The sequence below is a fragment of the Rhinoderma darwinii genome, chromosome 4 (genome assembly GCF_050947455.1).
Source record: "Rhinoderma darwinii isolate aRhiDar2 chromosome 4, aRhiDar2.hap1, whole genome shotgun sequence".
Taxonomy (NCBI): domain Eukaryota; kingdom Metazoa; phylum Chordata; class Amphibia; order Anura; family Rhinodermatidae; genus Rhinoderma; species Rhinoderma darwinii.
Window position 1 is genome coordinate 307,239,481 of NC_134690.1, and position 12,872 is coordinate 307,252,352.

The following is a 12,872-nucleotide window of genomic DNA, read 5'->3' on the forward strand; positions in this document are numbered from 1 at the left end:
AAATTTCAAAAGGGTATTTTTGCAGGGCCCAGTTCAGTTGTGAAGTGGATTTTTCGGACGTATATATTAGAAATCCCCAAAAAGTCACCGCATTTTGAAAACTTCACCCCTCAAAGTATTCAAAACAGCATTTAGAAAGTTTCTTAATCCTTTAGAAGTTTCACAGGAATTAAACCAAAGTAGAGGTGAAATTTAAAAATTTCATTTTTTTCTTGTTGGAGACATTTTTAATAAAAAAAATTCGTAACACAAAGTTTTACCAGAGAAATGCAACCCAATATTTATTGCCCAGGTTCTGTATTTTTAGGAAATATCCCACATGTGGCCCTAGCGTGCTAATAGACTGAAGCACCGGCCTCAGAAACAATGGAGCACCTAGAGGATTTTGGGCCTCCTTTTTATTAGAATATATTTTAGGCACCATGTCGGGTTTGAAGAGCTCTTGATTTGCCAAAACAGTGGAAATCCCCCAAAACTGACCTCATTTTGGAAACTACACCCCTTAAGGAAATTATCTGGGGGTATAGTGAGCATCTTGACCACACAGGTTTATTGCATAAATTATTGGAATTAGGCCGTTAAAATGGAATTCTACATTTTTTCAAAGAAAATGTAGGTTTAGCTAATTTTTTCTCATTTTCACAAGGACCAAATAAAGAAAAAGCACCACAACATTTTTAAAGTGAATTCTCCTGAGTAAAACAATACCCCACATGTGGTCATAGACGGCTGTTTGGACACACGACAGGGCTTAGAAGGGAAAGAGCGCTATTTGGCTTTTGCAGCTCAAATTTAGCAGGAATGGTTTGCGGAGGCCATATTGCATTTGCAAAGCCCCTAAGGAACCAAAACAGTGAAAACCCCCCACAAGTGGCCCCATTTTGGAAACTACACCCTTAAGGAAATTATCTAGGGGTATAGTTAGCATTTTAAACCAGCAGTTTTTTTGCAGAAATCATTGGAAGTAGGCCGTAAAAATGAAAATCTACATTCTTTCAAAGAAAATGTAGGTTTAGCTCATTTTTTCTCATTTTCACAAGGACCAAAGGAGAAAAAGCACCACAACATTTTTAAAGTAAATTCTCCTGAGTAAAACAATACCCCACATGTGGTCATAAGACGGCTGTTTGGACACACGGCAGGGCTTAGAAGGGAAAGAGCGCCATTTGGCTTTTGGAGCTCAAATTTAGCAGGAATGGTTTGCGGAGGCCAGGTCGCATTTGCAAAGCCCCTGAGGGACCAAAACAGTGAAAACACCCAAAAGGTGACTCCATTTAGGAAAGTACACCCCTTGAGGAATTCACGTAGGGGTGTAGTGAGCATTTTGACCCCACAGGTGTTCCATAGAATTTATCAGAATTGGGCAGTGAAAATAAAAACAATCCTTTTTCTTCTTTAGCTTTAGATCAAAATTTTTCATTTTCTCAATAAATAAAGGGAAAAAAGAACCCAACATTTGTAAAGCAATTTCTCCAGAGTACGGCAATACCCCATATGTGGTAATAAACTGCTGTTTGGGCACACAACAAAGATCAGAAGTGAAGTAGCGCCATTTGGATTTTGGAGCACAGATTTTGATTGATTGGTTTCTTGACACTATGTTGCTTTTGCAAAGCCCCTAAGGTACCAGTAGACTGGAAACTCCCCAAAAGGGACTCAATTTGTCATACTACACCCCTTGAGAAATTAATCTAGGGGTGTAGTGGGCATTTTGACTACACAGGTGTTTCATAGATTTTAGAATTGGGCAGTGAAAATAAAAATTACATTTTTTTTCCAATAAGACGTAGCTTTAGCTCAAAATTCTTCATTTTCTCAACAAATAAAGGAAAAAAAGAACCAAACATTTGTAAAGCAATTTCTTCAGAGTATGGCAATACCCCATATGTGGTCATAAACTAATTTTTGGGTACACGGCAGGGCTCAGAAGGGAAGGAGCGCCATTTGGCTTTCGGAGTACAAATTTTGCTGGATTGGTTTCTGGTCGCTATGTCGCATTTGCAAAACCCCTGTGGGACCAAAACAGTGGAAAGCCCCCAAAAGTGAACCCATTTTGGAAACTGCACCCCTCAAGGTATTCACCTAGGGCAGGGGTCTCAAGCACGCGGGCCGCATGCGGCCCCTGGGGCTGTCATCTGCGGCCCGCGGGACACAGAGCTAGTATCGGCTCTGCTCTGAGACTCTGGAATTCCCTGACATCGCTGTACACATATGAACAGCGATGTCTGGGGCTTCCCCAGAGCCGGAGTCCTGAGCAGAGCGCTGGTGTCGGCTCTGCTCCAGGACTCTGTGGAATTCCCTGACATCGCTGCCCATATATGGACAGTGTGTCAGGGTCTTGCCCAGAGCGGAGCAGAGCGCTGGTGTCGGCTCTGCTCCTGGACTCTGGAATTCCCTGACATCGCTGTCCACATATGAACAGCGATGTCTGGGGCTTCCCCAGAGCCGGAGTCCCGAGCAGAGCGCTGGTGTCGGCTCTGCTCCGGGACTCTGTGGAATTCCCTGACATCGCTGCCCATATATGGACAGTGTGTCAGGGTCTTGCTCAGAGCGGAGCAGAGCGCTGGTGTCGGCTCTGCTCCTGGACTCTGTGGAATTCCCTGACATCGCTGTCCACATATGAACAGCGATGTCTGGTGCTTCCCCAGAGCCGGAGTCCCGAGCAGAGCGCTGGTGTCGGCTCTGCTCCGGGACTCTGTGGAATTACCTGACATCGCTGCCCATATATGGACAGTGTGTCAGGGTCTTGCCCAGAGCGGAGCAGAGCGCTGGTGTCGGCTCTGCTCCTGGACTCTGGAATTCCCTGACATCGCTGTCCACATATGAACAGCGATGTCTGGGGCTTCCCCAGAGCCGGAGTCCCGAGCAGAGCGCTGGTGTCGGCTCTGCTCCGGGACTCTGTGGAATTCCCTGACATCGCTGCCCATATATGGACAGTGTGTCAGGGTCTTGCCCAGAGCGGAGCAGAGCGCTGGTGTCGGCTCTGCTCCTGGACTCTGGAATTCCCTGACATCGCTGTCTACATATGAACAGCGATGTCTGGGGCTTCCCCAGAGCCGGAGTCCCCAGCAGAGCGCTGGTGTCGGCTTTGCTCCGGGACTCTGTGGAATTCCCTGACATCGCTGCCCATATATGGACAGTGTGTCAGGGTCTTCCCCAGAGCGGAGTACCGGACAGAGCGCTATTATCGGCTCTACTCCGGGACTCTGGGGAAGCCTCTGACATCGCTGTCCATACATCGACAATGATGTCAGGGGCTTCCCCAGAGAAGGAGTCCCAGTGATGTCAGGAGCACAGCTGGAGTCCCAGGAAGAGCCTACAAGCGCTCTGCCTGGGACTCCAGCTCTGGGCAAGCCCCTGACATCACTGGGGCAGCCTCTACAGAGGGCACTGGGGCAGCCTCTACAGAGGGCACTGGGGCAGCCTCTACAGAGGGCACTGGGGCAGTCTCTACAGAGGGCACTGGGGCAGCCTCTACAGAGGGCACTGGGGCAGCCTCTACAGAGGGCACTTTGGCAGCCTCTACAGAGGGCACTGTGGCAGCCTCTACAGAGGGCACTGTGGCAGCCTCTGCAGAGGGCACTGTGGCGTTATCTACAAGTGGGTGTGTGACAGTATCTGAAGAGGACACTGGCATTATCTAGGGGTGTGTTGCATTATCTACAGAGGGCACTGTGGCCTTATCTACAGAGGGCACTGTGGCCTCATCTACAGAGGGCACTGTGGCCTTATCTACAGAGGGCACTGTGGCCTTATCTACAGAGGGCACTGTGGCCTTATCCACAGAGGGCACTGTGGCCTTATCTACAGAGGACACTGTGGCTTTATCTAGGGGTGTGTTGCTTTATCCACAGAGGGCACTGTGGCAGCATCCACAGAGGGCACTGCTGCAGCATCCACAGAGGGCACTGCGGCACTATCTAAAAAGGGGCTGCCCAATCTTTACATGTGTGCTAACTGAGCCGCCAGACTGCATTTAGCGACACTTAAACTGGAAAGCTGGATTGTTGAAATAAGCACGTGGAGAAATATCTCAAATTTTAAACCTAGCGCTATTATTATAGTATTGTAGTGTTATTATTCTAGTAATATAGTGTTATAGTAGTTCAAATAACTAATTGATTAACAATAATTTTGCATTGTATCAAATTTGAAAGTAATGCGGCCCGTCAACTTCCATTTTTTTCTATATGCGGCCCACTTACCCGGCCGAGTTTGAGACCCCTGACCTAGGGGGTGTAGAGAGCATGTTAACCCCGCAGGTGTTTTGCATAAATTAGTGTGCTCTCGATATTGCAGAGTGAAAATGGGATTTTTCAATAGATATGCCAATATGTGGTGCCCAGCTTGTGCCACAGTAACAAGACAGGTCTCTAATTATTATGCAGTGTTTCCCGGTTTTAGAATCACCCTACATAGGGCACTAATCTTTTGCCTGGACATTCAACAGGGCTCAGGAGTGAAAGAGTAAAATGCGAAATTGAGGCCTAATTTGGCGGCATATAAAGTACTGGTTCACAATTGCAGGGCTCTGATGTGAAGTAATAAAAGGAACCCCTGAGAAGTGACCCCATTTTAGAAACGACACCCCTCAAGGCATTTATTAAGGGTTGTAATGAGCATTTTTACCCCACAGGTCTTTTCCATAAATGAATACGCTGCGGATGGTGCAAAGTAAAAATTTTAATTTTTACCCAGATATGCCAATTCAGTGGCAAATATGTCGTGCCCAGCTTATGCCACTGGAGAGACACACCCAAAAAATTGTTAAAAGGGTTCTCCCGGGTATGGCGGTGCCATATATGTGGAAGTAAACTGCTGTTTGGGCACACTGTAGGGCTCAGAAGGGAGGGAGCGCCATTTGGCTTTTGAAGTGTAGATTTTGCTTGGTAGTAGTTTTGTTTGAGTATTACCGGTATTTCAGTTTATAATGTGGGGGTAGATGTAAGCTGGGCAGAGTACATCAGGGGCATAGTCAGGTGGTATAATAATGGGGTAAACAATAAAATAATCCATAGATATGTGTTACGCTGTGAAGAAATCCTTTCTGCACAGGCCGGTGTCGCACTCATAAATGGTGTCTTTACTTATCTCCCTTTTGGTCCACACTTCGCACCTTTGCAATTTGGGGAATTTTGCTGGGAAGTGTTGACCTGGTATAATACGGAGTCCCTGGCTTCTACCAGATATGTTTGGGCCCTCCCCTACCTGGTTCCCTAATTTTATGGCCCCGATAAATCGCCTCTTGAAACAGACTAAATGTTCCCTTCAGATCTGCACAACTGCAGATTTTTATTTCCTGACTTATTGGAGCCTTAACTAATTTTATTTTTCATAAACGTAGTGGTCTTTTTGCGTGACGAGCTGTAGTTATTATTGGTACCATTTTGGGGTACATGCGATTTTTTAAATCACTTTTTATCCTATTTTTTGAGAGGCAAGTTAACAAAAAAAACGCAAATCTGGCATAGTTTTTTTAAGGGGTTTTTTATACAGTGTTGACCATGCGTTATAAACTACATGTTAACTTTATTCTGAGGGTCAGTACGATTCCGGCGATACCTAATTTATAGCACTTTTTTATGTTTTACAACTTTTTGCACAATAAAATTACTTTTGTAAAAAGAATGTATTTTCTCTGTCGCAATGTTGTGAAAACCATAACTTTTTAATATTTTCATTGACGGAGCTGTATGGGGGCTTGTTTTTTGCGAGACGAGCTATAGTTCGTAAGGTACCATTTTTGGATACATGCGACTTTTTGATCACTTATTTAAATTTTTGTAGGGCAAAGTGACCAAAAAACAGAAATTCCCGCATTGTTTTTTACGCCATTCACCGTGTGGAATAAATAGCATAATATTTTTATAGTTTAGGTCGTTACGGCTGCGGCGATACCAAATATGTATGGTTTATTTTTTTCAATAATAAAAGGACTTGATAAGGGAAAAAGTGCGATTATGTTTTATTTTATTACTTGTAAAAAATATAATAAAAGTTTCACTTTTCTTTGTTCCCACTAAGGGACTTGAAGTTCCAGCAGTCTCCGGGCGGGGCTTAATTGGCTTCCGTAATGGCAGACAGGAGGCCATTGTTAGGTCTCCTGTTGCCATAATAGCAGTCGGCAGTCGTGCGATTGCAGGGCAAAGCTGCCGATCTGCTAACAACCACAAAGATGCAGTGATCGCATCCAATCGATGCATCTGAGGGGTTAATGGCAGGGATCGGAGCTAGCTCCGGTTCCTGCCGTTACAGGTGGATGTCAGCTGTAACATACAGCTGACATCCACCGCTGATGACGCCGGCTAATCTCATGAGACGGTGCCATCTTGCCGGCGGCTACAGAAGCCTTTCAGGGGTTAATGGCGGGATCGAAGTGAAATTTGGTCCCCGCCATTACAGCAGGATGTCAGCTGCAAGATACAGCTGACATCCAGGGATGATGGAACCGACTCCGCTTCTGAGCCGATACCATGCATTTGTTGTAAGTATACGACATTTTGCAGTAAGCACTGGCTTTCCATGACGTATACTTACGACAAATGTCGGGAAGGGGTTGATCAAAAACACCTTCTCGCAAACTGTATATTTAAATATGTATTTGTAGAAACCGAGTAAGTGATGCCATGCAGATATATATACACTGTTGCAGCTTTGTGACAATTAGTCATCTTCTCTCTCCGTCAGCCTGGATTGCTGTTAGGCGAGCGTGAAGGCTAAGTGCAGTTGCACATGACCGAGTGCCACTCGGGCCGTTTTTCAGTGGCACCCGATAGTTTTCACGGACCCATTAACTTTAGCTGGTGAATCGGGTCAGTGAAAACAGACCGGACTCTCCAATCCATGGAAAGATAGGACATGCCCTTTCTTTACACGGATCGCAGACGGGACCTGGCTGGCACACAACGGTTGTGTGCATGGGGCCTAAGGGTATATTCACATGACCGTGAAAAAAATGTCCATTAAAAACAGATTAATTGTGAGTGTTCATGGCCGTTTTACATCAGTGTGTTTCCAAATGTTCATCCATTTCCCAGCCGTCTGAACGTTTTACTCGGCCGTTGGTCATCCGCTTCCCATCTGTTTTTCAAGGCTGTTAAAAATATGGATGAATTTCATTCATCAGGGTTTTTTTTTTTACCCAAACCTCTGAAAACACCAGAGTGCCGACATAGATAGCGCCATCCCCCTGTAGATCGTGCCACTAGGGGCTCCCTCTAGGAGCGGAATACCGAGCCAGAGCGTTGCTGACGCTCTGACTGGGGATTCTCACATTACAAAGCCATTAACGACACTGTCCATATATGGACAGTGATGTCAGGGGCTCCATCTAGGAGCGGAATCCCTGGCAAGAGTGTTGCCGATTCTCTGGCTTGGGATTCTCACGTTAAAAATCCCCTAACGTCACTCCCTATATATGGACAGTGATTTCAAGGGTTTTCCCAAGACTGAAGTCCACGGCCAGTGCGCTTGCGAGGCTCTGGTCGGGGAATCCATACTTGAAAGCGCCTTACATCACTGTTGCCGGGGGACAGACAGGTACAGCGCTGTGTCATTGTGTGCAGTGCTGTATTCTAAGCCCCCTGACGGTGATCAAACACATGGGGGATTGATGAAATCAAGAAGGAGTGGTACTAGCACTTGGGGAAAGAGCTGGCGGACAGGAAGGTGTAGTGCTGTTCACACTGAAGCATCGCTGTTCCATGCTCCAAACAAGTATAAAGGTGACTGCGCGGGGCAATGGAAGTTGGAACGTATATAGCCGTATGACTGATGAAGGGTTAAAAGGAAAAGGCAAATACTTACAAAGTGTATATAAGCTTTTGCCCCATTGACAAACTGACATAGCAAATAAAACATGACCTAAATTCGTTTCTTATGTATTCTTTTGAAGGTATTTCATATGAAAATAAAGCACATACCCTAACTTTCTTAAAGGGGTTAAATTTCCCATTTAAAATAAAGTATATTTCCAATGTACATTATAAACAAATAATACTTATGTTAAAATCGAACTTACATTGGCGTTAGTGGTAGCGCCCCCTATAAATTTTGTGGTGCCTGAAATCTTCATCCATCATCTGTATTTGCCTGCGGTGGAGTGGACACGCACGTGCAGTAGCTACCTCTTTCTCCCCCCCCCCAGCTCTCTGCAGCCCAGTGTTCTCTTATTGCTTTTCTACACTTGTCAGCTGAGAATCGGAGCATTCTCCTAAACTGGCAAGCAGAGAATAGCGGTGAGAATTGATTTCATTGGCTCCGTGTGCGCCAGTCAGCAGTGTGTTCTAACATTTTTTTCCATCAAGTACTGAATAACCATGCACATGCATACATCCTGTGAAGGAGGACACTACTACAAAGAGTGGGGAAACTGGGAGTGGGATACCTACAGAGATCCAGACCACAAGATGCAGAAGAGTCGCGTGGGGCGTGATGCCCTCTCACAGTTACTGATGTGCACAGTGGAGAAGGGAGGTAGGTGAAATGGGCGAAAAACTCTGAACGGTGATTTGGCGGGCAACATACTAGTATTGCAAGATTCAAGGTGTAGGCAATTTCTTTATTTGTGGGTTTCGTGGGATTACCACTTTAACACAGGAAATGTTTGGTAGCAGGAAATGTGCAGAGTTGTGAATGTATTTTGACTGTGTATGCAAACTTTCAGCCTCAACTATATATGTGACCAAATCACTATTTGACCTTCTGATTTGTCACATTAGACATGTATTTTTTGGAGACTACATGTTTCTTGTATGATCAGTTACTTTAGTTACTACTGTCTCACCTTTGCTAAGCTCCTTAACCTCTATAGATGGAAAAAGTAACAGTCTTGCATTAACTGAATATTCTGCCAGTCGAGAGCCATGGTGGGGAACACTGTAGAAGGCAATCCCTCTTGTGTTCTTCACAAAATCTTGCATGTCTTTATCCCTTGATGCATTAACCAACATCTTTTTCACTAAAAGTCCTAAAGGAAAATGGAAAAACTCAACCTTTAGTGTTATTTCATTCATGAGAGATGATCCTTTCAAATAAAGAAATGAGCAAAGTCAAACCTCAGTGACCCACAGAAAGTTAGCCATAAACCCAAGTGACAGGTCACCATTTCCCCGTTAAATTAACAAAGTTTATTGAACAAGACCTGTAAACAATGCTAGGGGTAGTCTTTTTCATTTTATAATTTACTCTATAGAATAGAACAGAGCCTTAAAACCTCTCCTGTTGCCTGTGTAAATGAGAAATTTTAGGAATCCCAAGCAGTGAGCACTCCCACTATACCTGTCAGGAGCAGTTTTTAACTTATCACATGGCAAAATAAGCAACCAATGATTAACAGCAGGAAATAACACCCCAGAGGTGGTCAGAGGTAACACCCAGCATTGTATACGAGACCCACATACTGACCTATGTTGATTTGAAGGGGGAAAGATTGTGACAGTGACCTCTTTAAAGGGTTATTCCTGTATGACACATTTATGGCAGATATGCAGGATATTAAACCTACAAAGAACCTCAAAACAGGGTAAAGCAAAAAGGAGAATCCCCAATATGACTCAGAAGCAACCTACAAAGCGCACAAGCGCAAGGGGATATAACATCCCAATAGAATATAAAGATAACTACCATGAATAGTAAAAAATATACATCTTTATTAATACATAACGATACATGGTATTACAATAATAAATGCGACAAAAATAAAGGATCATACATAAGGAGAAACAGCAGTCAGGTAAAGGTGACAGCATACCATGAGGGAAAATAGAGACAACCAAACTCTGAAGAAAAAAATTTATATTTTTTACTATTCATGGTAGTTATCTTTATATTCTATTGAGATATGCAGGATATGCCATAAGTGTCCGGTAAGTGCAGGTCCAGGTGGGAGAATGGGAACATCCGGGTAGAGAGTAAATGCAGGGGTGCGCAGTCCTCTCAATTAATTTCCATGGGAGTTACAGAAATAGCTAAGCAAGCAATCCTATGGATAGTCCTTTAATGTCTCACATGGTAATACCCCTTTAAGCATAGTTTCACAAAACATATTAGACAACTTAAATGCTTGAGGCATTAAACAAAACTACCTACTATACACTGAAGTATACTATAATAAACTATAAATTGTACCAAGCGCTCATACCACCCACACGTACATATTTAAATACATTTTACACTATCCTTATCCCAGTCCTTACCTAATTTTTGGTGTAAACCGCATTATTGCTTCTCTACCAACGCCTATTACACACTAAGAATCATCGCCAGAGAAGAAGGAAAAGCTCTGGTCATGCTTTGACTGATAGAAGAGATTACAGTCAGTCGGAAATTACATTTCCTTGCAATGATTGTTGGCATCAAAAAGTTCCAAAATGTTCCACAAAAGATCTGTTTGCGTAAAGGCACTTTATTAGTGGTATTGTTATAGATTAGGGGTTGGAGAGTTTGAATAGGGAATGGGAAATTAGGGATGGGTTTAGATTTATGTATATGTCGTGTGTATACATGTAGATTTAAACAGACAAAGAATGGACAGAGGCAGCACTTCCAAAAAGAGCAAGAGCTATTTATTCACCCATGCCACAAAACGAAAAGATTCCACAGCACTGGACTGCAAGTGGGCGCACGCCTCAATAAGACCTGGTCCGCGGTCCTGGATATCAAGAAGACAAAGAATGGACAGAGGCAGCACTTCCAAAAAGAGCAAGAGCTATTTATTCACCCATTCTTTTCGTTTTGTGGTACATGTAGATTTAGACACAACGCTAGTAGTAAAAAAAACAAAAACAGGTATACCGACATATACCAGCCCAATGGTGGCCAAAAGAGCACCTTTTTGGCTTCTGTCAGGCTAATGGAGCCCTATGGACACGTTTAGCTTGAGCTTTCCTGACATACACGCTAGGACATAAACACGATAGGAATGAGGCCTTACAGTTTTTATTTTTTTTGCATAAGAGTTTATATATTTATGACACATTTTCATGTGATATTTTTTTGAATTCACTCTAATTCAGAGTTGCATGAAGGCATTTAGAATTGTAAATTGTATTTTTAAAAACGGTTATGTGCTTTCTAAAAAAACATTATTTGTATGAGTGTTCTCATAGAACAATGTTATAAACAAGCTCAGTTACCCTTTATAAATTGCTTCACAATGAATAAAAATACCTGTTAAAAGAAGTTTTGTAGAAGACCTTGAAAATAGGTCCAGGCGAGCCAACTTGAGAATCAGGGGTCTCCCTGAAAATATTACTGCATTACACGAAACGGCTCTCACTTTGTTCAAAGCTCTCCTGCCACAAGCTGATACATCGACTTTCCGCATCGATAGAATTAATCGTGCCCTTGCTAAGCCTAGGAACCCAAATCTCCATCGGGATGTGGTGCTAAAGCGTCATTACCCTGAGGCCAGAGATCTGATTCTTTCCGCTGCTAGATGACTATCTACTCTCCCGGGTTTGGATCCTTCTGTGAGCATATATGCTGACCTAGCTCTGACCACTCTGGATAAGAGGCGCCAATTCAGGCCCCTCATACTGGCACTCCAAAAAGGCCAGATAAATTATTTCCCTTCTCCCTGGTGTTCCAGATCAATTCAAAGGACTTCCTGCTAAAAACGTATGCTGAAGGCGAGGCCATTCTACGAGCTGGGGGTATCCCTCCAATGGATGAGGGCAGGCCGTCACCACTTCCTCAGCGTCCGATCAGAACATGGACTCGGAAGGGTCTGCCGGTGGGCAGAACCACTACAAATCGGCCACCACGCTAAGACTCTGGCTGTCCTGTAGTTGTTTCAGGATGGCTAAGTATTGCTTGAAATATCATAATCTAAGTTTGTTGACTTCTTGTTTTATATTATATTGGGCTTCTGATGTAATATATTGTTATTTCATGAGTATGACCATCACTTCAGGTAATTTCAATACGGTCTAATTCATATTGTACCCTTTACTCAGGGATTTTTGAGAAGATAAGAATGTTTTCATTAATGCTCCGATATTTGCTTTTTATGCTTGATAGGTAATGTGTATAACCCAAGTATTTCAACTTTATTTTTTAACACATGGTTTGCTACACCACCTGATTTTGTAAACCTTTGAGGTCAAACAGACTTTCTTGATTGCAAAGTCTAACGTTGTGCTACTGTGCATGATAACGTGTTCTTTGCTCCATTTTGATTCTGTTGTACTAATGTACTTAGGTACTCATACTGCTTTGTTCACACTTTGTGGTTTTACTGATGTCCTTGGTGCTGAAGTCATGTTACTGCTTACCTCCCGAAGCGCTCATGTGTAGGGTCATAACTCACAATGTCAGGGGATTCAATTAACCTACTAAAAGACGTAAGGCATTTCTTAACTATGAAACCCATAAACCAGATATCTGCCTCCAAGTGACGCATTTCATCTCTATGTCTCACCCCAAGTATTTTAATTCCAGATATCAAAGGGTTTATCACTCGACATTCCAATCCAAGTGTAGAGGTGTATCTATTTTATTTAGGAACTCGTTCCCCATCAATGTTACAAATTCAGTTATAGATCCTCAAGGTCGATTCATTATATTGGTGGGCACAATTCATGGAGTAACAGTATGTGTAGTTTATTTCCTATGCTCCTAAAATTTCTCCTATGCTGTTTTTCCTCTCCATATACGAACAGCTCTTGTTATTAGACTACACTAAACTCATCTTCAATTTCACGTTAACGCCTTCTATTGATTCCATATCAGTGGCAGCGGACAAATCTCACACATCCTCAAACACAGGTAATACATGATATTTTCAACACGCTTACGTTAGTAGATAAATATACAGAGGAAGGGATAATATATAAAATATAACTTTAAATTTTTAACCATATAAATTGGAA

At 43.2% G+C, this 12,872-nt stretch overlaps 1 protein-coding gene across 3 annotated transcripts in view; it reads right to left on the bottom strand.

The window, feature by feature from the left end:
• SERAC1 (serine active site containing 1) overlaps positions 1 to 12,872 on the bottom strand; it is a 274,787-nt gene that overhangs the window by 24,983 nt on the left and 236,932 nt on the right. For all 3 annotated transcript variants that reach the window (XM_075862712.1, XM_075862713.1, XM_075862711.1), the window contains one exon: positions 8,786 to 8,968. In XM_075862712.1, coding sequence (XP_075718827.1) covers positions 8,786 to 8,968 — 183 coding nt within the window. The remainder of the gene's footprint in view (positions 1 to 8,785; positions 8,969 to 12,872) is intronic.